This window comes from Morchella sextelata (genome assembly GCF_020137385.1).
Source record: "Morchella sextelata strain SCLS chromosome Unknown scls_4, whole genome shotgun sequence".
Lineage (NCBI taxonomy): Eukaryota > Fungi > Ascomycota > Pezizomycetes > Pezizales > Morchellaceae > Morchella > Morchella sextelata.
Window position 1 is genome coordinate 2,253,748 of NW_025408619.1, and position 25,867 is coordinate 2,279,614.

The 25,867-nt window shown below is 47.5% G+C and overlaps 7 protein-coding genes across 7 annotated transcripts; 5 read left to right on the forward strand and 2 right to left on the reverse strand.

Annotated features, from left to right (window-relative positions):
* Nucleotides 1-2,472: 2,472 nt before the first annotated feature.
* On the forward strand, nt 2,473-3,622 carry H6S33_010493 (uncharacterized protein; the record flags this gene model as incomplete). Its single annotated transcript, XM_044841884.1, has 4 exons — nt 2,473-3,007; nt 3,069-3,355; nt 3,424-3,477; nt 3,545-3,622. The coding sequence occupies 4 exons, from the start codon at nt 2,473-2,475 to the stop codon at nt 3,620-3,622; spliced, it is 954 nt and encodes a 317-aa protein (XP_044697636.1).
* A 157-nt stretch (nt 3,623-3,779) lies between these two features.
* Nucleotides 3,780-6,249, forward strand: H6S33_010494 (uncharacterized protein; the record flags this gene model as incomplete). The annotated part of the gene is made up of 6 exons (XM_044841885.1): nt 3,780-3,827; nt 3,890-4,327; nt 4,381-4,704; nt 4,774-4,830; nt 4,905-4,967; nt 5,035-6,249. The coding sequence occupies 6 exons, from the start codon at nt 3,780-3,782 to the stop codon at nt 6,247-6,249; spliced, it is 2,145 nt and encodes a 714-aa protein (XP_044697637.1).
* An 882-nt stretch (nt 6,250-7,131) lies between these two features.
* On the forward strand, nt 7,132-9,388 carry H6S33_010495 (uncharacterized protein; the record flags this gene model as incomplete). Its single annotated transcript, XM_044841886.1, has 6 exons — nt 7,132-7,434; nt 7,539-7,848; nt 7,935-8,092; nt 8,178-8,235; nt 8,290-8,917; nt 8,968-9,388. 6 exons carry the CDS (start codon nt 7,132-7,134, stop codon nt 9,386-9,388), a joined length of 1,878 nt encoding a protein of 625 aa, XP_044697638.1.
* A 462-nt stretch (nt 9,389-9,850) lies between these two features.
* On the forward strand, nt 9,851-11,328 carry H6S33_010496 (uncharacterized protein; the record flags this gene model as incomplete). The annotated part of the gene is made up of 5 exons (XM_044841887.1): nt 9,851-10,166; nt 10,241-10,337; nt 10,495-11,151; nt 11,205-11,235; nt 11,296-11,328. The coding sequence occupies 5 exons, from the start codon at nt 9,851-9,853 to the stop codon at nt 11,326-11,328; spliced, it is 1,134 nt and encodes a 377-aa protein (XP_044697639.1).
* Nucleotides 11,329-12,018: 690 nt separating this feature from the next.
* Nucleotides 12,019-13,245, reverse strand: H6S33_010497 (uncharacterized protein; the record flags this gene model as incomplete). Its single annotated transcript, XM_044841888.1, has 1 exon — nt 12,019-13,245. One exon carries the CDS (start codon nt 13,243-13,245, stop codon nt 12,019-12,021), a length of 1,227 nt encoding a protein of 408 aa, XP_044697640.1.
* Nucleotides 13,246-18,865: 5,620 nt separating this feature from the next.
* H6S33_010498 (uncharacterized protein) lies at nt 18,866-21,421 on the reverse strand (the record flags this gene model as incomplete). The annotated part of the gene is made up of 11 exons (XM_044841889.1): nt 18,866-19,122; nt 19,180-19,324; nt 19,391-19,577; nt 19,643-19,764; nt 19,837-20,122; nt 20,178-20,317; nt 20,505-20,549; nt 20,603-20,749; nt 20,813-21,145; nt 21,256-21,306; nt 21,359-21,421. The coding sequence occupies 11 exons, from the start codon at nt 21,419-21,421 to the stop codon at nt 18,866-18,868; spliced, it is 1,776 nt and encodes a 591-aa protein (XP_044697641.1).
* A 1,092-nt stretch (nt 21,422-22,513) lies between these two features.
* H6S33_010499 (uncharacterized protein) lies at nt 22,514-23,954 on the forward strand (the record flags this gene model as incomplete). The annotated part of the gene is made up of 3 exons (XM_044841891.1): nt 22,514-22,690; nt 22,746-23,385; nt 23,473-23,954. 3 exons carry the CDS (start codon nt 22,514-22,516, stop codon nt 23,952-23,954), a joined length of 1,299 nt encoding a protein of 432 aa, XP_044697642.1.
* Between the last annotated feature and the right edge of the window lie 1,913 nt (nt 23,955-25,867).

Below are 25,867 nucleotides of genomic sequence, written 5' to 3' on the forward strand. Positions count from 1 at the left end.
TTTTTAATATCAATCGTGGTTGAAAAGTTATTCGAGACTTGGCGTTTTTCTCATGTTACCTTTAAGACTGGGGGCACCATACAAGAATATCGCATGGAGCCTATGCTATGGCGTGAACAACACCCCTCCCCAACCTTACCGCTGAAAGAAAGTAAACAAAGGGAAGATATAAATATGAAGCAATAACTGAAAAGAAATCCTGACATTCCCTCCGCAGAAAAGCAAACTTAGAGATTCGGTTGTTCTGTTCCTCGGGCTTTATACTTTCATACCAGCTACGCAATTTTATCTCAGGACATAGGAAAAACAGAGAGAAATAATTTGGTTGTAATGGTTGTGGTGTTTGCGGGCCTTGCAGCATGCTGCTGTTTATATTGTGGAGGGGTCTGAGCTTGATGGGATCGAGGTGAGGTCGGAGTCGGATGAGAGATCGTATGGTGGAGATTTGGGGGGGCCATCCGGGGGGAACCCTGTCTTGATGGCTCTGATGTATGAGGAGAGGGATTTGAGTCCACAGTAACCGTAGGATGGTAATATCACGTAACCATATCGAGACAGTAGTAAACCAAGACATGTAGGGACCAAGTCTCATTAAGGCAACACATCAATCATTGACGATGCGGTGGGATTGATGACGTGATGTGTCTCGTACTCTCTGTAAGTCTGTGTGAACCCTCGTGTTCTTTAACAGTACATGTATTCATGGGTAAGTTTTCGCCTCCTTCATTGTAAGCGTAATATAAACTGGCCATGGAGGAGGTTGGGCACGGTGAAGGAGCCGGAATAGGGGTAAACGGATGTAGAAGCACATAGATAGAGAACAAGCTATAGATAGTATGTTCCAAGTCTTTGCGTTAGTATGAGATGTGATAAAAACTCTGCGGGATCCAAGGGGAGCTTTCTTCAGAGTGTGTATTGCGTTACAAATCTCAGCATGCACCTACATACGCTATCTACTCGTACTTTCGTGACGTTTGTAAAAGGAACCACTATTGCATACCATACAAATATATACCATCTATACGTTCTGCAACTTGCAGCCCACGGCCGAACATCCCGCTTCTAATCATGCACAAGGTGCCAAGGTGCCAAGGCGTTTATCTATACCAGCGAATAACTATAATAAACCTTTGTTATGTGGATTATGCCGAGGTCTCTGGTCATTAAGAATTCCCATGAGACGAGCCCGCGAACACCCTGAAGCCCGAAGACGTTGCCATACGCGGCCATCTATTGAATTTATGATCGTAACAACTTATATTAGATATGTTGTGGAAGTGATGATGACTCACCCCGTTTAGCTATTCACTTGGTTTCTATGATTAGGACCAAGCAAGGCTAGTCCAGGTAGCTTACCTTGCACGAGATAAAGTTGATTAAAGCTTTCCTCGTTAACGCAGAGTAAGCTGGCCAGTGGCACAGACCCTGGTGAGAAATATATCGATCGAGCTTAAGTTTATCTGCGGATATCTAACGCTAGTGAGTACGTTGCATGCAGTGAGTGAATCTAGAGTATATATGGTATATAGAGTAGATGAGATCTAGAAATGAGGCAATAAAGTTGACTTATTACCTGGTCTTTTTAGATCGGTTATCTAGCTACATGCGTTGTGAGCACCACCATAGGATCCTCGAGTGCATAGAAAATTCACTTCGGCCTTGTAAGTGGGGTTTGAGTTGGAAGTAGAGTACATACATAAGCACTTTTTTATGTTAGTAGACAAGTAGTTACCTAAGAAATTGCTTTTTCTTTCGAATTTGCGCTTCTAGGCCCGGAGTCCTACACCCGGTACTTGGCAATCAAGCCAAGTCTTCACCATTGGCTAAAGTCCTCGCATCTAAGCTCTTCTTAAAAACAGTTAAATATAGAACTATGACTGGCTATCCACCAGCACATATCTATCTTCGTGATGTTGTCTTGAGGGGTTCGGTTCCATTGTTGGCCAGCTTTTCCTTCAATATTTGCACTGGGTGCTCGATTCCTGCGCTATTCGAATCGATCTGAAAGCCTTTAATCATAAGTGCGCGTAATTATCAAAGAGACGGGCGAGTTTCTTATAGGCCTAGGCACTTTTAATTCTCGATCTTCAACCTCCTGAGTCACCTCCGGTGAGAGGTGCATCATGAAACATTTTCAAAGAAACCGAAAATATCCACAGGCTATTCCCAATTTGTGGATAAACCGCGATACTAAGAATTAGCCAATCTGCTGCCCACGCTGCCAATGCCCCATAGCTTGAACAGGGATAGGTATTCATTGCATTACTAACCTGAAGAGTATATGATCGGCATACAGTGATTGTTATTGAAGCAGATATGATTTGAGATGCGCCAAAGCGTGTATTCCCGGGTTAGGTAGGTTGCCTATGCATAGAGTTGAAGTTGATGATATAGTGGGTAATACCCTTGTGCCCTTAACCAGGTGTCTAGCACAAAATATATATCTCAAATACAACTCAAACGCAGAATACGATGAGCGAACAAAACCTAAGCGCCCCCGAAATAGAGGAAGTCAAAAGGCTCCAAGAAAAGGTTTTAGGATTTGAAAACCTACTCCAGGCCTTTCAGAAGAGCCAGTTAGAGCAAACCCAGGCACTTGCAGCTTTCGTATCGCATATTGGGGATGGCAAAAAGATCAATACCTCTGCTGCGAATATTGACGCCAATATCAGCACTAGTTCCAAAGCCAATGCCAGCCCTGGTATCAGTCTCAACAAAGATACCGGCTCAACTATCAGTAGAATGCCCAACACGAATATCGGCTCCAGTACCGATACCAGTATGGGCCGGAAAAACTCAGCGAGCTCACAGTATCTACAGGTTCAGCGGAAAGCACTTAAATCTGCACAGCAACCGCACAATACTCAGAATCTTGCTCGCGGCAAAACCGTCAGTAAAGCAGCACCTTACTTAGGAAATGTTAGCAGTACTCTGCAAACCTTTGACCAAGATATCAGTATATGGGCAGAATTAAGCGGGATTGATGAAGATGCCTTGAAATCAAATAGTATGTAGCAACAACCTCGACTACTAACCTGAAATTTAAGTATTCAACTAACCTCAATCAGTGAAAATACTCGAGGAAAGATTCATCAATATATCGATTCCAGATCCTAAAGCAGCCAGTGACGAACTGAGACAAGCAGGATTCAATTTCTCTTGGGTTCCTAAAGAAGGATATGAGGAGGAGGATAAACCGGATGACTTACGGCTCCCCGAATTCCTAAGTCTTGTTGGCGGCGGCCATCAATCGGTCGATATACACTTACGGGACTTTACGGATAGGTCCTGTGAGAAAGTGTTGTACTATGAAGCAACGGACTTTGAAGGTTTATGGCAGGCGCTTGCCAGACCCGTAAGACATGTCCTGGCTTCTATATCCGGGATTATTGCCAAATGCTTATCCAACTACTTTACCGACAGAGAAAACTGGGGATGAAGCTCAAAAATACGAGGATACGTCCTGGCTGGGATAAAGTACGTATATGTATCTTTGGATCTGCATTAACCTATCAATATAGAGCATGCGCTAACCATGACAAAGATTTCTGCTTATGAGGCAATAAATGAAGATGGAGAGAATAATCTCACATATGGACGTGAGATGTTGGTATCTCCTTGAAGATATATATATCTGGGCTGGTCCACCTATTAACCTTTGGTCATGTAGAGTGGTCCGACAGCTCACTCCCAACGTCGCAATTGCTCTATTAATTTCCTCCGCCTATAGCGGTTTGAAGTTGGAGTATGTAGAGCCTCTGGATTCTCTGCTAACCGCAATGACAATCGCCCTTTCTCCGGAGCCACATTCGCTTCAAGACTTTGTGGTATGCCGCCTCAAGCAGTCCCTCGAGGCTAAGGAGCAATTTACTAAGATGAGCTCCCTCAGGGATATATGAACCATGATACCTTCGCATTCAACGCCGTATTTTTCGAACTTTTCGACGAAGACAACCCTAATCAACGCAAAGCCACGGTTTCCGCTCCTAAGTCGTACGGAGGTAAGAAGTTTGGATCTCAGTGGGAGGGCGTCTTTGCGCCCAAAAACATAAACCGCCATTCCAAGCCTAAGAATATCCGCCAGACAACGCTTTCTCTTGTATTTGATTCCATGGCCACGGAAACCGGGACAAACTGGACAGTGACATCGATAGGCGAATATTCTGATGACAAGGCCTTCGAAAAGCCTCGTAATGTGAAGGATGTGGAGAAATACACAGCACCGGAGGAAGTGTTTCTGGATAAGTTGGCGAGAGTGATTGATTGGGCGGTTGATGATGGGATGTGGAAAGTCTTGGACCAACTTGAGATGGAACTGGGAGATCGGGTAACTATATCTATTCCGAGCGTGAACATTAGTTATAACATTTTTTGTCATAGGCCGACGCGCTGTTTTTTACAGAAGAGAACGAGAAGCTGCTCTTTGACGATCACCAATTCTCGAGGACAAAGCGGTACCACTGGGCTCTACAATGGCTTAAGAAGATGTCCGACGGTATCAATGAATTTGTCACTGCCATTGAAGAGTTCGAGAAAATATCCCTCCCCAATCTACGCAGAAACGCACAAGCGCATAGAATACGGTCGAGAGTGAGAATGACGAAAGCTGAGCTCAGTTCCGAAAAGGTGTTTGAAAGGAAGGTTGAGAGGGCAAAGAAGCTTAGGGCAAAGATCGAGGCAAAATATTCCGAGATCAAAGATTTTGTGAGTAACAAGCCCGAAACATACAAGAAGAATACAAAACATCAAAAGGACTAACCTTTATACGTTCAGAGAGACGCCTTGGTCAGCGCTTCTGGTGTGTTAGAATCACGGGCAGCAGTTTCTCAGGTATATATATATATATATCTAGGTTTGGACTTCTAGTTGTATAGTCACCATTTGACTAATCCACACATTTTCAGGCTGAAAGCATGCACACGCTCACAGTATTGATGATCATATTTCTTCCGCTTACTGTCGTGATCGTATGTATCTATGCTCAACGACTGTATGCGGGATCTTAATCTAACGCATGTATAATGCTCATTCTAGGCATTATATAGCATGCCGTTTATGCCTGAAACATATCAGACTCTCAGCGCCTTTGGAGTAACAATGGGGCTAGTCATCATGACTACTTTAATCCTGGGACTCAACCTCGGAAGTATCATCTTGATATTTGCGAATAAATCGCAAAGATTCGGCACGTACCTACAGTCGTCAATGCTCGTGGTCGGAGACTCCTGGGCAGAAAAGGGAAAGCTTTTACAAGATACGGACGAGGCGGAGAATCTTGTAAGAAGAGGAAAACGTGTTCCTTCTGAGCTTTGGTACACATGGTATTGCATGGTGTGGATTTTGTTCCTCCTCCCTGCAACCGAACTCTATAAAATTGGTGGCTTGAGGTGCCTCATGAACACCGGATATGTCAAAATGACAGCCAGCTCTCGGTCTAATCCCCCGAACCATTCCGAGCCGCTTTGGGCTATCGCAATAATCCCATTAAGGATCGCATTGCTACCAGTACATTTTCTAACCATCATTGCCGATTATTTCCTGTTGCTGATTTTTTCCAAAACACTTCTTGGATGGGATTGCTCATCTAGAGGTTTCATGCCCACCCCCGCAAAACCGATGAGTCCGAGACAGGGGACGATTAAGGGGGATATCGATTTAGACGAAAATATCAGACCGCCATGGAAGCAACGGTTGTGGGATCCCATCGCCATTTTGAAAGAAATACCAACCCGTGGCATTGGTAAATATCGGCAACCTGAGAATCAAATACAAAATAAGTCGACACCCGTGGATTATTCGGGAAATGGAGAATATGCGCATAGCTCAATGGACCTACTCCTCAAAGATATTGTGAAGCATGAGAAGGATATCGGTCTAAGAACAAGCGTTTTTAGCGGATCAGGAACCGCCTTTGGCGGTATAAAAAGATCAGGACCTGTTGAAATAGTGTTTTCGAGCGTGTCTGACAACATGAGTATTCGATCGGGTCTTATCAGTCCGGCGCTGTCAGAGCGACCACCACAATCAACATCAGATCCAGAGCAAGGTTCATACACTCTTCCACCTGTATCACCTGTATCACCAAAATCAGCTACATCACCAACTTTACCAATGATGTCCGCCCTAACGTCGAATAAGTCATGGGAATTGCCGCACTTGGGAAATCTTGGTCGCACAATGAGTAGGAACCGAGGGCAAGAGGTTGATCCTGAGAGAGGGGAGAGACAAACTTTTATTATCCCCGAGTGATACCTGCTTTTACTTCCTTAGCTTGTTGTAGTAAAGAAGCGATAATTAGAAACAGTTGGGATTCGTATTTCCATATTTAAATTTATAAACCGCAGGTACTTTACATACGATATTTGCTGAGTCTCAAGAGCAAAAGAGTTGGAGAGAACCAGTGGGGGAGATTGATACCTGTAATATATGAAGTAACTCCGAGTGCGGCATCAATTAATTTTATGAGTACCACGGCGAAGTTTATCTGAGTACGTTCGCAAGTTCGAGCATACCATGTTTATGCATGTCTCATTAATTACAACGCCGAAAGAGCCAGCTTAGGATGTTCGCACCTGATGTTACTGCGTAATGGCCGCAACCGAATTAAAAACTAGGTTTATAGTAAGTTGTTTGTGTTGTAGGATGTGAAGTTACCTGGTAGCCTTGTGTTATGATGGGCCTGGGTGGAATAGCTTGGCTACATGGGGATAGGTGTTCCGTATATACAGCTATCGAGTGATACGATATGTTTCCGTTACCCGGCTTGCCCCACGCGGAATATTCCGTCCCGACTCCCCACATCTCGACTCCCCCACCATGGAAAAAAAATATTCATCTCTGTTGTAATTGTGCCTGATAGAACAGCTCATCGACTCATCGAAAGTATCTTAAATAGCGACGGACTGTTGGATGTTTAAGCGAGTGTGTCGACTTCCTTTAACTTCTGTCTCAGCTACTGGACCGGTGACTCACATCTACCGTCAAAACCCTTCATTCCTCCCCTTCCATTTCCAACCCATCCGTGATCTCAAAGGTGCCCCGCTTCAGTCCTACCTTCTACCCCGCTACAACCACCAGCAAGCAACTACGAAAGCCGGAGAATCAATACCAGCTGCAAACACATTCGAAAAAATGAAAGATTTCCCAACCCCTCCGTCCATCGAGTCGCTCCAGGAGCAGCTAAGCTCGCTGGGAGTCTTCTCTGGTTCCTTCCCGGCGTTCCCGTATTCCAACCCGACCACAAACCCCGTCGATATCTTCAGATGCTATATTTCCGACACTTTGGCAGGCATATCTGGTGTTGACTCGAAATTGATTTACGATGCGCTGGAATGGACTCAAAGCTTTGAGAAAGGGGACCTAATTCTTGCAATCCCAAGGCTGAGGCTCAAGGGGCAAAAGCCAGACGCCATTGCAAAAGAGTGGGCTGAGAAGGTGGGCACCCTTCCTTCCCTGGAAGAAAAAACGATTCTTCCCGTAGCCGGAGCATCAGAAAGGTTTCTTTCTAGCGCGCAGTAATAACCTTTGATCCTCTACAGTTTCCAGAAAACCCGTACACACTCCCTATCAAGGTCGCTGGAACATTTCTCCAGTTTTTCTTCAAGACCGATATCTTGAAACAGCTCGTTATTCCAACAATCCTCAAGAGGAAGTCGGCATACGGACCCGTCAACACCGGCAAGGGCAAACGTGTCATTGTGGAATTTTCGAGTCCCAATATTGCGAAGCCTTTCCATGCTGGCCATCTCAGAAGTACTATCATCGGTGGTTTCTTGTCCAATCTCCATGAGAGCTGCGGATGGGACGTTGTTAGAATGAACTATCTGGGAGATTGGGGAAAACAATTCGGTATGTCCCTTCTACCGCAACTATCCCTTGGAAAAGCGATTTATCCACCTTTCAAACGATCTGTATCTGACAGTGCTTTCCTCCAGGTATTCTCGGTGTTGGGTTCAAGCGCTTTGGATCAGAGGAGAAGCTCTTGGCTGATCCAATTCACCACTTGTTTGAGGTCTATGTCCAAATCAACAGAATAATTGAAGAGGAGAAGGAGGTTGAGAAAAAGGCTGCCGAAGCCGCTGGGGTGAAGCAGGTGAGTCCTTAATTGCTCAAACAAGAATACCTCGGGGTCCGAAGATACCTCATCCGGCGGAGGTGCTGATCTTCCGACCTCATAGACACACAATGGGCCCACCGACGAGGAAGCCAAGAACTTTTTCGTCAGGATGGAGAACGGTATGTCCCGGGAGCTTTGATACAATTTGGAGTCTTGGGACTGATAACCTACAGGTGATGAGGAGGCTGTTGCTCTATGGAAGAGGTTCAGGGAGCTCAGCATCGAGAAATACATCGCCACATATGCCCGTCTCAACATTCAATACGACGTATACTCCGGCGAATCCCAGGTTTCGAAAGAAACCATGCAAAAGGTTTCTCAACTGCTCAAGGAGAAGAACATCTCCGAGGAGTCCGAAGGGGCTGTTATTGTAGATCTCACAAAGCATAGCAAAAAGCTTGGAAAGGCCATCGTCCAGAAGAAGGATGGCACCACTCTGTATCTTACTAGGGATATCGGTGCGGCCATGGAGCGTTATGAACAGTACAAGTTTGACAAGATGATCTATGTTGTTGCTTCGCAGCAGGACTTGCATCTGCAGCAGTTGTTCAAAATCTTGAGTTTATTGGGATTTGACTGGGCGGATAGGGTTCAGCACATCAACTTTGGAATGGTCTTGGGAATGAGCACCAGGAAGGGAACCGTAGTGTTTTTGGATGACATTCTCGCCGAGGCGAAGGATCGAATGCACGAGGTGATGAAGAAGAACGAGGAAAAGTACAGGCAGGTTGAGAACCCTGATGCCATTGCCGACACTGTCGGCAGAACTGGTGTCATGATCCAAGATATGTCTGGAAAGAGGTTCGTAGTATATCCAAATCAGTTGCCGTTCTTACCATTGACATTGTTAGGATCAACAATTACAACTTTGACCTCGACCGTATGACCTCTTTCGAGGGTGACACCGGTCCATACCTACAATACGCCCACTCCCGTCTCTGCTCGATCTCTCGCAAGGCTGCGATCCCCGAGGAAGACATCTTGAACGCCGACCTATACCTGCTGACCGAGACTCACGCCACTAACCTTCTCCGTTGCCTCGCACAGTACCCAGATGTCTTGCAGAACACCCTCAAGACGTTGGAGCCCACCACAGTCGTCACCTGGTTGTTCAAGATGACCCATCTTTTGAGTTCCAGCTATGACGTTCTCAGGGTTATCGGAGAGGACCCGAAGAAGGCTGCGGCCAGGCTTGCCCTTTACGAGAGTGCCAGGCAAGTGTTGAATAACGGGATGAAGCTGTTGGGATTGTCGCCGGTCGAGAGGATGTAAACTGAGATACAGTCATCATCATCATCATCATCATCGTCTTCACTAGAGCACCCATAGTGCGTCAATTAGAGTTTTTTTTTTGTTTGTTTGATTTTGTTCAGAGCTTTAGTTTGCCGACTTTGACTGTATATATGAATACCATCCTCCTGTGTTTACCGTGTTTATAAGAATTCTAGGAGACCTCTCAATTGCCAGGATCGTGTACCTACATGTAGTAGCAGGGTGCCCCACTACCAAAATTCTGTGGGTCAGCCGCCTGGGATCTCACTACAAGTATTTGTGCCCTCACTACAAGTATTTGTGTCTCAGCCCGTGTGCGTATGTATGGACTTCAGGCGGCAGCGTTACACAAGCCTTGGCACTACCGCCCACTACCGCCCACTACGGGCCCAGTGAATCAACCATGAAGCTAGCTAGCTAGCTAGCTAGGTGCACAGTAGAGCGAGCGAGCAAACATCAACCATGAAGGACCAAATCCCAACAGGCTCATATGTCATCCGCAACAAGCAAACCTCAAGCGTCATACATGTCGACAACCCCGCCACCGCCAGCGCCTCTCTGAACAAGAAGTGGAGCGTTGTAGCCTGCGAGCAGAACGAATCCAGGTATCCGGAGCAGCAGGTCTGGTGGGTCGAGCCCTTCCCGACCAGTGGTGGTGGTGATGATGATGATGATGATGATGGAGAAGCTGTGACATATTCCATCACGAACTGCGCTACGGGGAGGTGCTTGGATGCGAATTTGGGGGGTGCGAATGCTTATTACATGCCGAGACACGGTGCGTTGGGAGGCCTGGCCGGGGGAGCTTAGAAGATCGATGGTGCATACATATTTGCTGATACTATGTGATAGAAGCCACAAAGGGAGAATGGCGTCTTGTGGCCTACGAGAACAAGGGTGCGCCATGGCAGAAATGGAGGATTGAGAATGTGTCGGACGACAAGGACGAGTAGGTTCTATCTATCTATCTATCTATCTATCTATCCCACCAGCCAATAAGCTAGCTAGCTATGTAGCTATATGTAGTTAATTAGGCAAGCTTTTTATGCTACCTAAGAATATATCTACGCTGGGCACCACCGCTAACCCTTTCTTGTGCTGCCCAGGCCATACTACCGCATCGTCAACGTCTGGAACAACGAGCTCCTCTCCATCGCCCGCTCCGGCGCCGAGTCCGGCGAGTCCGGCCCCCGCTGCAACATCGGCAAGGCCGAAGCCACGCCCGTCAAGACCTGGGAGTTCATCGTCCCCATCGTCGCCTTCCCGCCCGGCTGGTGCCGCATCCAGAACTGCGAGACCCTCGACCTCCTCAGCCAGTCGTACCTCTCGAACCCGCCCGTGCTGCTGAACCCGCCGGCCAGCCCGCCGCAGCCGCAGTTCCGCGAGAGCTGGGCGGAGCAGTGGGTGCTCGCGCACACGAGCTACCTGTTCCCCGACTACAAGATCGGCACGGGGGCGAACACGTGGTGCGTGCGCAACCGGCTCACCGGCGGGTATCTGGGGTGCGTGTATAACGACAGGTACCCGTTCATCGGCGGGCAGGCGGTGTCGGCGAACGACTGGGACCTGACGGAGGACGATATCTCGGCCCATACGTGGAAGCTCGAGATTGATCCGAGCTGCACAACGAACTGGAAGCTGATACATCACAAGACGGGGTTTCTGCTGGAGAGGGGGGAGGGCATGGTGCATGGCGGGGTGGAGGTGCAGTGTAAGGATAAGAAGTTTGCGAGGGGGAATAAGCATAAGACGTGGCATTTGGTGTGAGTACCGACACTTCCAAACTGTAATTGGCCAATGGAAGCTGAATAGATAGATCGCCGGTTGTTGAGAGCGCCGAAGCGGAGGTAAGTGAATAAGCAGATGTGGAGGTTTTGGAAGCTAACTTACGGGGTTCTCAACACAAGGCCCCGCCGGAATACGAAATCCAAGCCCAATAGTCCGCTGTGACGGGGCTGGGGTCTAGTCAAGGCGCATTTCAGTCGCGTATGAGGCGTTGACTGCAGGAGCAGGAGAGGTCTCGTTTTCTTGTTGGGTAGAATGGGTAAAATGTTGTTTTTCCTATCTAAGCTATTCTAAGAATCTTTCCCGTACGTTTCTTCGTTACAAGCTGCAAGCAAATCTATTCCCTTTTTGATTCCCCCCCACCCAGCCCCAAAACCCCAAACTCCAAATGTAATGCAATGTCAACAAATGAAAAGAAAAAGAAAAAAAAAGATCTGTAAAAAAAAAAGTATTCACAAAGAAAAGAAAACAAGGTGTGTTGTTCCTCCACTGAGGCTGTAAGACGCAGCCTCCACAAATGTTTTTGGTACAAAGCCAGTTTTCCCCGAAACGCCTACTTTGCTTCGCTGTCGAGCACTTCGTCCAGCGGGTAGTGCGTCGGGGTCTGTCTGCTCGACCGGCAGCTGGTCTGGCCGCTAGATGGCGACCGTCAGATGCTAAAGCCACCGTTGGTGGGGGTGTTTCCCGGGAATGGCAAGATTGGTGTATACTGATGGGAGGTATTATGCTATTCTGTGCCAGCTATATGTTGTAGTGATTGATGATGATGATGATATGCACCAGGAAGGAGGTCCTAGAAAGCCTTTGGATAAAGATATACGACGGATGCCATTGTGTTTGGCCATTTATCGGCAGGCGGTCTTCTCGGAGACAAGCTTGAGGTAGTACTGCCCCACCATGTGCAGGGCAGACTTGCCAGAGGCATCCTGCTCCATGATCTTTGCGCCCTTCTTCAGCAGGAAGTTCGACACGACTCTCGCGCCCTGACTGGCGGCCAGGTGCAGCGGCGTCTTCCCGTACTTGTCCTTTGCCTCGACGTCGGCGCCGGCCTCGAGCAGCAGCTGGGTAACAGCGATCATGTCCCTCCTGGCCGCATAGTGCAGCGCCGTGGACCTCGAGTAGTCCTTCACACTGACGCTCGCCCCCCTCTTGACCAGCATATCGACGATCTTTGCATCCCCCTCTCTCGCCGCATAGTGGATCGCGGCCCTTCCAGCCCCATCGCGCGAATTGACATCAATGTCCTCCTGCTCCAGCAGCGAGCGCACAAGCTCCACATGCCCATAGATGGCCGCCAGGTGGAGCACGTTGCGCCCATACTGGTCCTGGTAGGACCGCGGGTCCTCCGCCTCCAGAAGCAGCCTGGCAACGTTCTTGGCGCCGTGTCGCTCTGCCTCTAGCATTGGCGTGAAGCCATAGGCGTCCACGATACCGGTTTCACCGCCGTACTGGAGCAGCAGGCGCGCGCCCGCGACGTGGTCCTTGGTCGCGGCAATGTGCAGAGGGGTGAGACTGCGGTGGCCGCGGACATTGGGCGAGACCCCGCGCTTGAGCAGCAGCCGCATGGTGTCGCCGTCGCGGCGGCGCGCAGCCTCGTGCAGCGCTGTGGGGCCGGACACGATGTGCATGCTGTAGCGGGCGTCGAGGTCGGCGCCGGTGTCGAGCAGCAGGCGGATCATTGCGCGGCGCGAGTTGTGGATGGCCCAGTGCAGGGCGGGGATGGCGTGGCCGGAGCCGTCGTTCTTGTGCAGGATGAGGTTTGCGCCCTTGGACAGCACGTGGGTGAGGAGCTCTTCGGGGTCCGTGGGGATCACCTCCGTGGGGGTGGAGCCGGCGACGGTGAGGTCGGGGCTGTTTGCGAGGAGGTAGCGCGCCATGGGGGCGTTTTGGTTGGCGGCCGCGCAGAAGAGGGCGCCGGAGGAGTGGCGGGGGTGCAGGGCGGTGGTGCGGATGAGGGGGGAGAGGGTGAGGTAGAGCTGGACGGAGGTGCGGGCGAGCGAGCTGATGTCCGCCAGCGGGAGGGAGTCGGTGAGCATGTAGAGGAGCTCGGTGGGGAGGGTTGTGAGCGACATTGTAGGGGGGGGATTGTCGTGATGCTCAGATGGATAGATGGTGGATTGATAGATGCGGTGAGAATGATGAAGAAGAAGAAGAAGAAGAAGAAGAAGAAGAAGAAGAAGAAGGAGAGAGAGTCTGTGATGGGAGGTTAGCCGTGAAGCCAGATGGCAGGATGGGGTTATGTGTACACACCTTTGTGTCTGTTCTTTGTCTCTGTGTATATGTCTGTGTGTGTGTATGTGTATGATCTGTATATCCGTGTCTGTATATCTCAAGTCTCCAAAAGAATCAAGCACCACAATGATGATATATAACAACAACAGCAACAACAACACTGAATAGCCAGAACAGAACCGGAGACAGACAGAGAAGGCGCACTCTTTATGTATCGCGCATTCCCACCACCACCTTCCTTGCCTGCCTTGCCTTGCCCTTCCTTGCCCATGCCTGGTGCTCGGTCTCCTTCCACCATCGTCACCGCCCAAAGCGGAAAGGACACAGAATGTTCCACAGACGGTACCGGTCTTGGGGCCTACCGGCAATGCGGTACAGGTGCATGTGGGGGGGTGGTGGCCGGAGAGGCGAATGGGGGGGTGATGGGGGGCCATTGTTTGCGGTGGGTTTGTTTGTCTGATGCAAGGACGATAGGAGTAGTAGTGGGGGTATGCAGGCAGGCAGGCAGGCAGGCAGGTATGGGATGGGATGGGACGGGATGCAGGCTGTGACCTTAGGCCTGTGCATATCCTGTCCTGTCCTGTCCTGTCTGTAACTTCTTCACGCTCACGGGTTTGAGGTCAGGGGTGGGCACGGGCGGCTGTGGGATGAGGTGCTAAAGCGATCGTCGCCAGGGTCTACACATTAGGGGAGAGCAGAGCAGAGCAGAGCAGCTAGCCAGTAGCGATTCAGGTATTAATATCTTTAGTAGATGTCTACTCTCGGAAGCTACTATTCTTGATATTCGAGAGGGGAGAGAAAGTGCAGTCCTCACTCAGAGTTATTTGCGGACAGAGAACCGTGAGTGTGCAGCGCAGCGCAGTGTGGGAAGGGAACGGGAGGGAAGGAAGGGAAGAGGGGACGTAAATACAACAGACATTACAGACACCTACGTGGTGCCAGTCGCGACAACGCAGCAACGACAATACCTCGCAAAAGAGAGCTTTGAATAACATCTTCTTCTTTGCTACATAGACAAGGCAGAAGAAGAGAGGGGGGTGGGGGTGGGGGTAGCGATCTCAGGAAATGATATTCTGGGCGTGGCTCAATAGCTTTAATTTCTATAGATACACCACCGCTTCTAAGAATATCTTGCTCTGGTGGTGAGGGGGAGAGAGAGAACTGTCTGTTGCTATTATCATCCCCCCCGGCGTGTCTTTTGTGAGCCCGGTCGGGTTGCTGGCTGGCTGGCTGGCTGGCTGGCTGGACAAGCGCCCGTGGTAAAAATAGATACGCGAGAGAGCAACAGCAACCCACGATATCGATAGAATCTACAAGAGAGGCTCAAGCCACGCGAGACATCCCATCCCATCCATCACGTCTTTCCCCCCGCAGAGAAGAACGTGCTCGCTCGGGTAAAGATAGGGATGAACAACAATTGCATGTTGGTTGAGTGCTTCTCTTTTCCCCCCTTCTCTTTCACTGTCCGTCATGGCTGATCACCCGGATAAGGCTGTGTCTTGGCACTTGCGCCATCCTTGCACCATCCACTCGACACTCACCCATCCATCCAGACAGCCGGGTCGATGCAAGACACACACACACACTCACACACTCACCAAAAATAGAAGACACCCTCCTCGGCACCGACAATCCCTCGCACTCACACGTGGTGATGGCCCAAACACTCGACTTTCGCTTAATGATGTGCAGCCTATATATATAGCTATGGTTGCTAGAGTAGTGTCAGTGCGGCGTATATATACCGTATGGCTGGCCTGCGCTGTCGATGGGGATGAGGGGATTTGAGACTTGTCGATACTCTGAGATTCGCGGGGTGAACCACTTGGCGAGGGAGGCAGGTGGGTGTTCCGGGTCTTTGGTTTGGTTTTGCGGTCTGCTATATATAGTTCTTTCCCCCCCTCTTTGATGGTTACTTGCATAGATAGATGGACATCGACTTTGGGTTTAATTTCGCGTGTCGATATTTACAGCAATATACCATCGATCGCGAGCCGTCACATCTAGCTAGGCAGGCAGCGAGGTAGGTATTCCAGGTCTAGCTAGTGATGTTATATATATACCAGGAGTGCGGCGTGCCTGGCCTTTTGTTTCCCGTTGATAGAAAGGGATATTCATGGTGGCAATCAAATAGTTGCCTTATATAGCACGTATATAGGGGGTTAAGACTCTACTCTATTTTCGCATGTTGGCGCTTCTTGTGCATGTAGAAGGGGATGGAGGATTATACTTAGTCCGTGTAGCGGTCTCCCAGCTCTGATAGCCACACTGTAGTCGTGTTGTAGGATATCAACTGTCGACGCTGTCCCCAAGATCATGAGCTTCCTGTAGACATCTCGCTAGCTATGTAACATGTGTATATGCTAGCTTTGGAGGAACACGCACGTATCTTCAACAACCACAGCAAAGATCAATGTAACGACGTCTGACTAGTATCCAGGCAGGTTATGTAGCCTACCCACATCCACCGACAGCATCCAACCCCACCCTAAACTTCCCCATCCACTGCAGCCTTCCCAGATATGCAGCAAGGTCTGCCATACTGTACTCCCACCCCAGTGTACTCTACGCCGAGGACGCACCCACAAGCATCCGGTAACGAGAAGGCACGTGTAGTGCGCTGGGGTCATGTTGGGACATGGTCACAGTGACCCGGGCCGGGTGGGTGGGGAGGTGGAGGGACGCCAAGGGCCAAGGCTGGAGGTGTGAACCCAGCTGCGGATGAAGTATGGAGCCCATCATCTAATCCCAACACCTGAAGTGAAATGGTCTTGGCGACAATAGATCGATAAACTAACCTCCTCCTCAACAGTAACACATATTTTCAGAGGAACAAAGCTATATTTACCGAGGCATAGTTCGTCTTCATGAGAATATAGTTTTTGTTTTAACTCTTTGTGTTGTGGTGAAAAGCCTTAGGGATTTGAAACGAGGTGTAAGTTTTAAACTCCGGGCGCCATACGTGGTTTGAACGTGTTAAACTCTGTTGTGGTAAAATAATTGCAATTTTGCGGGGATTTTAAACAAGCTGCCCGGAATTAGTACTAGCTGTGTTTTGGTATGCTGAGGGCGTACAAAGTCTTTGCTCTTCAGAGTAGCTATCACGCTCTATTATAAGAACCTTTCTTGGCTTCTCCTTATATGTATATATATATATTGTGGGATATTGAACAAAACACACAGTATGTAGTTTGTACATTGTCCGTAGGAGATATTGAATAAATAGCCAACTGCCACCTTAGAAACAAAACACCACATAGTCCTGAGAACACGACTCACTATAAAACGCTGTATTCTACGTATCCCTTGATAGGCGGTCAGTCCAAACCAAACTCGTGACCGAACCAGATTATATGGTAGCTATGCTCTGATAAACGTAGTTCCTGTTTATTATATCCCGAGTTTCTTCTCACACGCTAGAAAGCTCCACCTGTTCCACTAGAGATGGGGAGAGAATGAACAGTAATTGCGTTCAACTGAGCACACCCAGCCATATCTGGTTCGGTCACGATTTCGATTTGGACTGACCGCCTAAGGGATATAGAGGCTCCAGCCGACTTGCGCCTGCGCTACCGTATCCTCTGCAAAAAAACAGTTCTGGAGAGATAATAGAACGACAAACGTGCCTCCGGAGAAGGGGCATCCCTCGTTTGTAGGGTGAATAATGCCAACTAAGAATAACCCTAACCCTAACTACAAGATATCTGGCGAATATCAGGGTTGATCTTTGTTGCTGTTGATGACATTTATACAGATCTCTTGAATACCAGATGGAGATATATGCATATTCATGTAAAACGAAATTCTTCCATTCTCCTGTTTACAAGTCATAATCAAAGCTTTTACAGGCTTGTTAGGGGTAGTTCTCCACCACATGGCTCGAGGCAATGAAGGATAAGGCTTAGTCCCGGCTCGTTTTGCGGAATGAGAGTACTGGTCTCATATTTTCTCGTGCCTGTACTCCCGAGACAGGCATCCGGGTGAGCGGCTGTAAGCCAAAACTCCAACAAAAGGTTCTGACAAAAGTATCTTTGTGTCTTCCGTGCATGATCCTGCTGTTCATGTTACCTGCTTCCTGGCCTAGTTGCTGAAAGGATACTTGAAATTTACGGTGTTTCCCGGGAGTCATTTGGTAGAAGCTCGGGGGAGGACTGAGCAATTAATTTTGTTACCAACACCTACGATAGCTTACTGGTATATCTTTACTAGGAGGTTTTAAGCCGGCGTCAAGAAGAATCTATTACGTTTAACCGATCTGTTGAAAGTAAGACTTCAAGACCTCTCGTGCCATGGAGAACAATATAAATCAAACCTCTCGGAGGCGATTTTCATAAAGTATGCTATAGCAGTCCCTGACGCGTTTTAAAACACACAGATAGGGATCAGGTCTGGTCTATGGGATGAAATGCCTCGATAGGTTCGTTACCTGGGATCTGACCTTTGCTACACTAACCAAATATGGTATGATGCAGGAATAACTATACGAGTGACGGAGAATGATTCTTTGAGTCTTGAGTGATATTCTATGATGGAGTCGAGTGATGCAATTAGATTTAATCTGTGGTTTCCGTATTCACCGACTCTAGGTGGAATCTCTGAGAAGTAAACATACTTCAGTTGGTTGAGTTATGGCTACGAAGGACGGGAGCAAAGAAGATAAGATGAGTTGAGGTTAAAACCCTTATAAGTGAGGGCTGGCTTGGGTCGATTTAGTCTTATTACGGGTTATCGAATTGGGTAAATATATATATAACATGCATTGTTGTTTAGTGTTATGATGTATGAGAAAGGAGATGTCGTAAACGGAATCGATTGTCCTGCCTTATAGACCTAAAACTCAATCACTATGAGGTTTGGTAATATGATTGAGACAACCTACATGTAGTTGCTTAATTGCATGATTCGAAATTTGAGCTAGTTCTAATATATACATGTTGACACCATGCACCTGGGTTCACGTTCAATAAACTTATGCATCACGCCAGCCTACATATCCAAAATGGGTCGAGATCGAAGGTTGAGAATATAGGATACGGGACTTGAGGGAGAAAAGGTTATTGAATGAATTGGGGAGGGGGGTGGAGGGTGGAGGTGGTTGATTCTTGGAATTTTTGCAGACGCTCCTACCGGCGGGGCATTGCACGCACAGAACAATTTTCATCTAGAACAAAAAGCGGATAAAGATTCGGATCTTTTGAAGTAGTTGCAGTATGGCCATTTGCTTGTAAAAATTCCGCTCATAGAATCCCAAGATGAAGGGGTTGACGATACCACATCAGACATCAGCTACGTTTATATTATATTGGCCGTGTTTATAGATATGAGCTCGCGTCTGAGCTCTGACGCGCGCCCACAACTGGAAGTAGCCGATTAAATACAAATTTCACAATTAATTCTTTTAAAAGGCCATCAATCTTTGAGGAAATATACATATTTCGTAGTGATTCCAAGGTTCCTTTCTCATTCCCCGATAGTAGCCCCCAAATCTGCCTCAGGCTCTTTCATGGCATTGAAGTCGTGTATATAAGTTGCTTTGGCAGTTCCATACTTCACACCGTCGCGCTCCAAATGGAAAACGATAGTAGCTGACTTTATTGTGATCACCAAGTTGAACGTAACTACGTAGTAGGGATCTCCATATATGTTTTCTCTGAGTTCAAAACAACTCTTTGAGACATTGCTGAGGTCAGAAGTGACTTCGCAGAGTTTTCGAAGTGCTGATAGCGGTAAGCAGTTACTTCGATGGGTAAAAGGGACCACTAGATATAACTTACTTCTATTGTGAGGTTGATTCGAGTATTCTGGCGCGCTTGTTCCCGTATATTCATAGAGGTAATCATGGAATATCAAGCTAGCATTCAGTGGTACCTCTCTGTAGTAGGTGATTGATATTGGGGCGTTTTCCGACACTTGGTCGCCCTAATTCATCTTGTATCAGTAGATGTTCGACGCTAGTTTTCTTTTCCCCATTTCGGATATCCGTACATAGTTGATAAACCAGTTCATGACGTTCGTGCACAACCGCCTACCGGTGAATTCACATATCTCCAGATTTTCTATTGGGTGTTTGCCATGGACGAATACGGCGTGGACTAGCGTGCCGTAATGTCTTCGTGCCTTTCGACTGCTGATGTGAATGCCGTGCGCAGCACCGCGCGCAACAGCACTCCAACTATATTTAGATGTCAGCTTTCTAATCCAAGGCTCCATCATTCGATAGGTATGTATATATATTACGCGTGTACAGGGTGAAGAATCTCCGGTGACGATGTGTAACTTCCTTTCCCCGTCTTCAATTCGTTCTGCAAGCGCTGATAGAGATATCGCGAAGAGCCAAAGCCCCCGACCAAGAGGATAGCCTATAAGCTGTGCATCAGAGAAGGAACGATTCGGGAGTGCACACCTCACCACCAGTAGGACAACAAACGTACCGAAACTGGCGACCTTAGTCCCGAATGCTGAGCTTCAACCAAATCGATTTGGTTTTGGACAAGCGGAACTATTCGATCAATGATAGGATCAAATATACCAAGCATATCCTTCCTTGTAAAAGTAAACTCGCCACGTTTGATCCCTGCTTTGGGCTTATCAGGTAATCCACCCGCAGTGCAAACGAATTCATCATCGTCTTCCGCATTTGTAAAGTTTCGTTTTAGGGATTGGTCAAACTCCTTCAGCATCCTATTTAGTGACCTAGTCTTCATCTTATCAAAGTTTCTGATCCGAGTTAGCATGGATATCTGTCTCTCATGAGGTGGGTGGCTATAGTTACTGTTTCCCCGCACGTGATATCACCAAGTTCTCAAATCTTTGGTTGAGAAATGTGGAACCGCATAGTTCTCCTTTACCACTGGCACACTCTTTCACCGAGATACTTGGGCTGAGTGACACTATCTCGTATGATATTAGGTCCTACGTATGTTAGTTAATATAATGCGGAGAGACTTTGTCCTATCACCGCACGGTAGTTCGTGGCATGGTATGTGATATGTACTTAGCTATATGGGAAATGGATTGTGGTCGAAAAAAATAAGAGACAACAATTGCAGACTGTGTTTGACGATATAGGGAAAAAATATAAATCTAGAGAATAACTTACAACGGTCCCACCGCCGCAATCAACCACAACAAAGACGTCGCCTCGCTGTTTCACGTCTTAGCATAGGTAATTTCATGGGAAGGGTACCCAAGCCTGACCTTGAGATGCGTAGACTGGATATCCTTCAGGATGGTCCATGCTGCAGCAGCGTCCGGCTCAGACATCAACTCAATCTCATCCCTGCTCCCCAAGCCAGCGGCAACAGCGGCGTCCAGAGTCAGCGCCTTCGCAGTATCGCTCCACATCTATCAAGAGAATAAATCAGTGATGCCAAAATGACAATACCAGGGGTTCTCCTATTCGCATACCGCAGGAACTGTTAATGTGTATTTTATCGGTATTGCGCTCATGAAAACCTTTCCGTAAGATCGTTCTAGGGTTGCAAGCGTATGCTTTCTTAGGCACGAAAGGTAATCCGAAACCACATGGACTGGCTTTTTCGATGGTGGGCCACCTGGAAGCAGGGCAAGCGTTCTGGAAAGAGCTGGCGAGTTTTTGCTGGCATACTGGGTTGGGTCCAGAAGAAGCTTGAACCAAGCCAGTTTCTCATCCTTTTCGTTGATCTCGTAGCCCCACTTGTGTACTTCTCCGGCAGAATTATATGAAATTTCACTGGGTACTTTCTCGAAATTCCTCGGCTCCTATTGTGTGAAGAGTGAACTGTTAATTTAGCACAATTGCAAGATCATTTTCGGATCACAGGACGTGGTCACAACGATGATGATCAGCTGCAGATGAGAGGTTCATTTACACCGGGCCAATTCATTATTGAGATAACATCGTTTGGTTTCGCAGTATCAATCTAAAGAAGTCATTAGCGAGTTTAAGAAGTTGCGCATTGCTTGGCAGCCTACATATGCGACCCCAGAGAACGTCGTTCCAAAGTCTATCCCCACTTTGAGGCAATGAGAGGCCATTTTCTATCGATTATCAGCTGACGGGGGGATTCGGAGAGCGTATGTTCTGCAAGTGCTAGTGTATCGTCGAGCTGCCAGAGGGGTAGAAGGCTGTAACTAGTAGTTAGTCAAGACTCTGCTCGTAATTAAATGCTGCAGTTTTGTTGCGTTTTGAAGTTCGTATATATAGTTTCTTAGAGATAATTTGAGAAAAGGAAGGTGAAGAGCAGTACTAATATATATATTGCTTGATGTCTTTATATCTCAATGGATTGTCTCTACGCGCCTACTCAAGTTACCGCACATCATTCGTTATTTCGGTGGGGAGGGTGGGCATTGGATGCCTTAATTGTAATTGTAATCAGGATCTGGTCTTTGTGCTAGGCAGCAGCCTCTATGCACATACATGTATGTATGTAACATTTATAGAGTAATGTAGTGCTTATAGCCACTCGAACAACCCCTCACTTGAATTCCTATTAGGATTGGCTAAAAAGCGGTATGGAAAATAGGTTTTTCGTTTTTGGAGTCAACTATTAATATATTGTATTAATGGTCGACAGATAGAGGAAATCAAATTGATTTTAATATACTCTAGAGTAGGTTATAAACCTGCTAGTATGCGCCAAGGGAAGAGCGGTATATGGGCGTCTACTGTACATACCTAGGTGTGTGGGTGGAGGGAGCTATATAGGGGTCGGGGCCGCGGGGCTTAATTCATCGCGGTTATAATTATGCATGTGGATAGATTTGGCGCTGTCAATCACACAGCCGCGTAGTCTGCCCAAAATATTCATTTGCAGAAATTATCAGACGTAGTATGGGAAGAGTCCTATTGGCCGAGTCAGCCACTTAAACCCTGTTTTTGGACCCCTGTTTCTACAATAATTCTCTCTCTCGGTGTACGTGTACTCTATGTGTGTAGGCACTTTAGAGAACCAGCTCATGTGGTTGACAGGGCTGGAGTGATATCAGGCAGCCATATCTCGCAGACACAACTTCTGAATCCTACTACATACTTTCGCTCGGTTAACGCCCTCCATATCAGAAAGAAGCACTGAACGACACTTTGTACGTATTTTTAAATTTGAGGCCTTATATCGTTCAAAACCGATGCTTTACGATAGGTTCAAGGGAATTATCGCTGTCTCCAAAGAAGCGGGAGACGGGACTCCCCACACGTACAGCAGTGAAACAGACCGCCGAAATAGCCATCCTTTAGACCGCACTGAACCTCCCGAGGTGGAATCTGATGCCGAGATCATGGAACCTCGGCCCTCTGAGCGTCCAGTATGTAATTCTTCCAAAATATTGCAGTCATCACGTCCGTTGACAGGAAATATAGACCACACTGGACTTTTATAAGAGACGTGCAGAGCAATACAAGGAGAAGAACGCAAAACTTGAGAAGAGAAATGCTTCGGCAAAGTCCGTACTCGAAAGAAAGGATATTGAGATTGAATCTCTTTCACAGAAAAACAAGGAGATGACGCTTGAGGTAGATAATCTCAATGAGGTTATCGCGGGACAGGATCGCCGTATCACCACCCTCGGAAGGATGATGGATGAGCAGGATCTCCATATGAAGAAGCTTGAAGAAACATTGGCTGTAAAGCAGCAGAACATCGCCGAACTAACCGAAGCGATATCAAGATCCACACCCAGCGTCAATACAGTCACAAGAGACGATGCCTATTTCGACGGAGAGTTCTCAGGCTTGGCTGGAGCTATCCGTCAATGGGCCTTCAGATATTTCGACGACGGACCAGAGGTAAACCACAGAAGCCTTCCGCAGAGACTGCAAGCCGCAATGGCAGCTACCATCAGTGATTACTACCCGGTGCCGGATAGAACGGTTGTGATGAAAGATATCGAAGCATCGATCACCGAGTTGGTAGTCGAATGGGCTTTTCGCTGGCAGTTGGTATTTAGAATTCTTGGCGAAAGGCGCCCGCCTATTATGCTAGAAGATTTTGGGGGAACGGGTATGTGAACGCTCGATCGATAGTGCATTATAGATCAGGAATTAAGCGAAAGTAATACCTAATCGCCGGTGCGAGGTGCGCATTTAGACCGTGAAAGACAAGAGTTGAAAGCTCAGATGATAAACTTGCTCATGAGCAATCCCAAGTTCGAGCGAGAGTTGCGCGCCCAAATTTTCTATCGGACAGGTCGCGTTTACCGCTTATTTAGTAGCCTTGTGAAAGCAGGGTGTGAAGATAAATGCGGACAGGCGTTGTTCTCAATCCTGGAGAAGGCGGCCAATCTCGGATTCGAAACCTCGCGACAAGTGTCGGAATTCTTACTGCCGCAAATCCAACCAGGGTCAAAATACGTGGCTAGTATCATGGAAGACACGACCGACACGGTTGATGAGGATGAGGAGTTGACCGGAAAACATTCTCACCATTTTACGGTTCAGACGGTATTGTTCCCGCCAGTACAGAGAAGGGATCTAGATGAAACAGGCACGTTTATAAAGGAGCCGATGACAGTTCGCAGAACGATGGTAACGGTTCAGAGCTCTCAGAAACGGAATGACGTGGTTAGGTAGATGGAGAAGTGGCATGCATGTATACGTCCTATATTTATGTTGAAAGTAGCGTCTGAGCCGGTTGACGGGAGGTTTATAATTTGATTCATGAATGTATCAGGGATTGCTTAATTTTCCCAGCCATTGGATGCATGATCGATGCGTAGCGTCGCATGGAGGTTTGAGTACATGCCTAGAAATCCCAATCACCGTCGAAGAAAAAACTGCAAAAACTGCAAAAAAGGCTACATACACCCATCGCCTGGGGGAGGGGCAAAGACCTGATAATTCAAAGCATGCCCGTAGACGTACACCTTGTCTGTCGAAGATTCCAAGAGAAGGATTGCCTAGGAATTGATCAATTGAATCACATCAAACAGTTATCAGATATATAATACTAGCCACAGCCACGGGGGCTCTATCAAGGAGTGCAGAGTTTCGTCTACGGAGACAGGGGTAGACTAGAGTACACCTATCGAGGCGACTCACGAGGATGGTGCGTGTTTGTGTGGTTGGGGGTACCGGCTGCGCGGGTGAGAAAAAGGGACAAACAAGTACGTATATACTTCGTCGAGAATTCAACACATGCGCAGAAAATCAATCAGAGGTGAGACCCATTTATCTGTGAATAAAACCCAGGAAATGTGGAAAAGGCTCGTTTCTTGGGAAGGAGAGGTCTTTTATCTGGGAATCACTAGCTAGAATTACAAGTACTTCATAAGCTTAAGTACATGTAGTTGTTATTCTCTAGACCGATACAACAAGTGCCTAAGCTAGTTGATGGAGAGATGGGATGATTGCTCAAGCTGGCTGGCGGTAGACCAGTAGTCTAGAGCAGCTCCACCACCAGGCCGGTGCGATCCAACACACGCGATAGGCATGCAAGACAAGTCCCTCTACACTATATATCGTGGTATTCTCTCACCAAAACCTTGCAATACCTAGCCTCATCCCTATAGTATCACATTTAATCACACGCACAAACTCAAAACAGTACAATGATATATCTATTCTCCCTGCGGTACAAAGGGTCTGAATGTATCATCCTCTTCAACCGATGCTGTCCCTTGCTCTTAAGTGACTGATTACAGCACTCGGTTATATATGCATATTTGCTCTGCATGTAGGTGATCACAAGCAAGCACTCGGTGTCACGCGAACACATGTGCAGCCCACACCACGTTGCTGTGTACTTATGTACATATATTGTAACTCGACCATTTGAACTTTCTATCCTTAGACATTTTCGCTTGGATTATAACATTGTCCCCAATTTAATTCAAGATTTGTCATCAACTGAAAGGCAAAAACCGGTATACAGCCTGCAAACCCTACGGTACTTCAATATGCGGCATGAATCGCATGTACTCCGAAACGTGATAACCGGTACCTTCTCATACGTAAAATTAAAGCAGAGCCAACCTGGGCTTATAGGATGCCAACTCGCAACTTAACAACCCCCTCCCGCTCGCCTCAAGGTAGAGCCAATCGCGTCCAAACGCTCTGCTTTTTGTAAGCCCAAAGTTGAGCACCCGGTACGCGGTACCAATAAATTGGGAATTAGACTAAAGATTCCGCATACAGCCCCCAGTGGTAGGATCAATAAAAGCTGCACGGTGATCAAGAAGCCTGCAGCCCCCATATATATCCCGGCACCACAAAGGGAGCGTCGCTTGAAAAACAGCCCAATCATTATGTAAAGCAATCCTTTCACCCCAAGCGCTAAACAGCTATCGATCCCTTCCACGAGATACATCTGCCCCTATCGGAGTGGGAAGGCTTTCATGATTAATGATATTATGGCTTATATATGGTACCGTGAAAAGGTCCGCAAACGCATACAAGCCCACAACAAGACTAACTTACAAACAAGGCAGAGAGCAGACACAAGGAAGATCAGCGGTCAAAACCAACTCACGCGGCCGAGTTTTGAC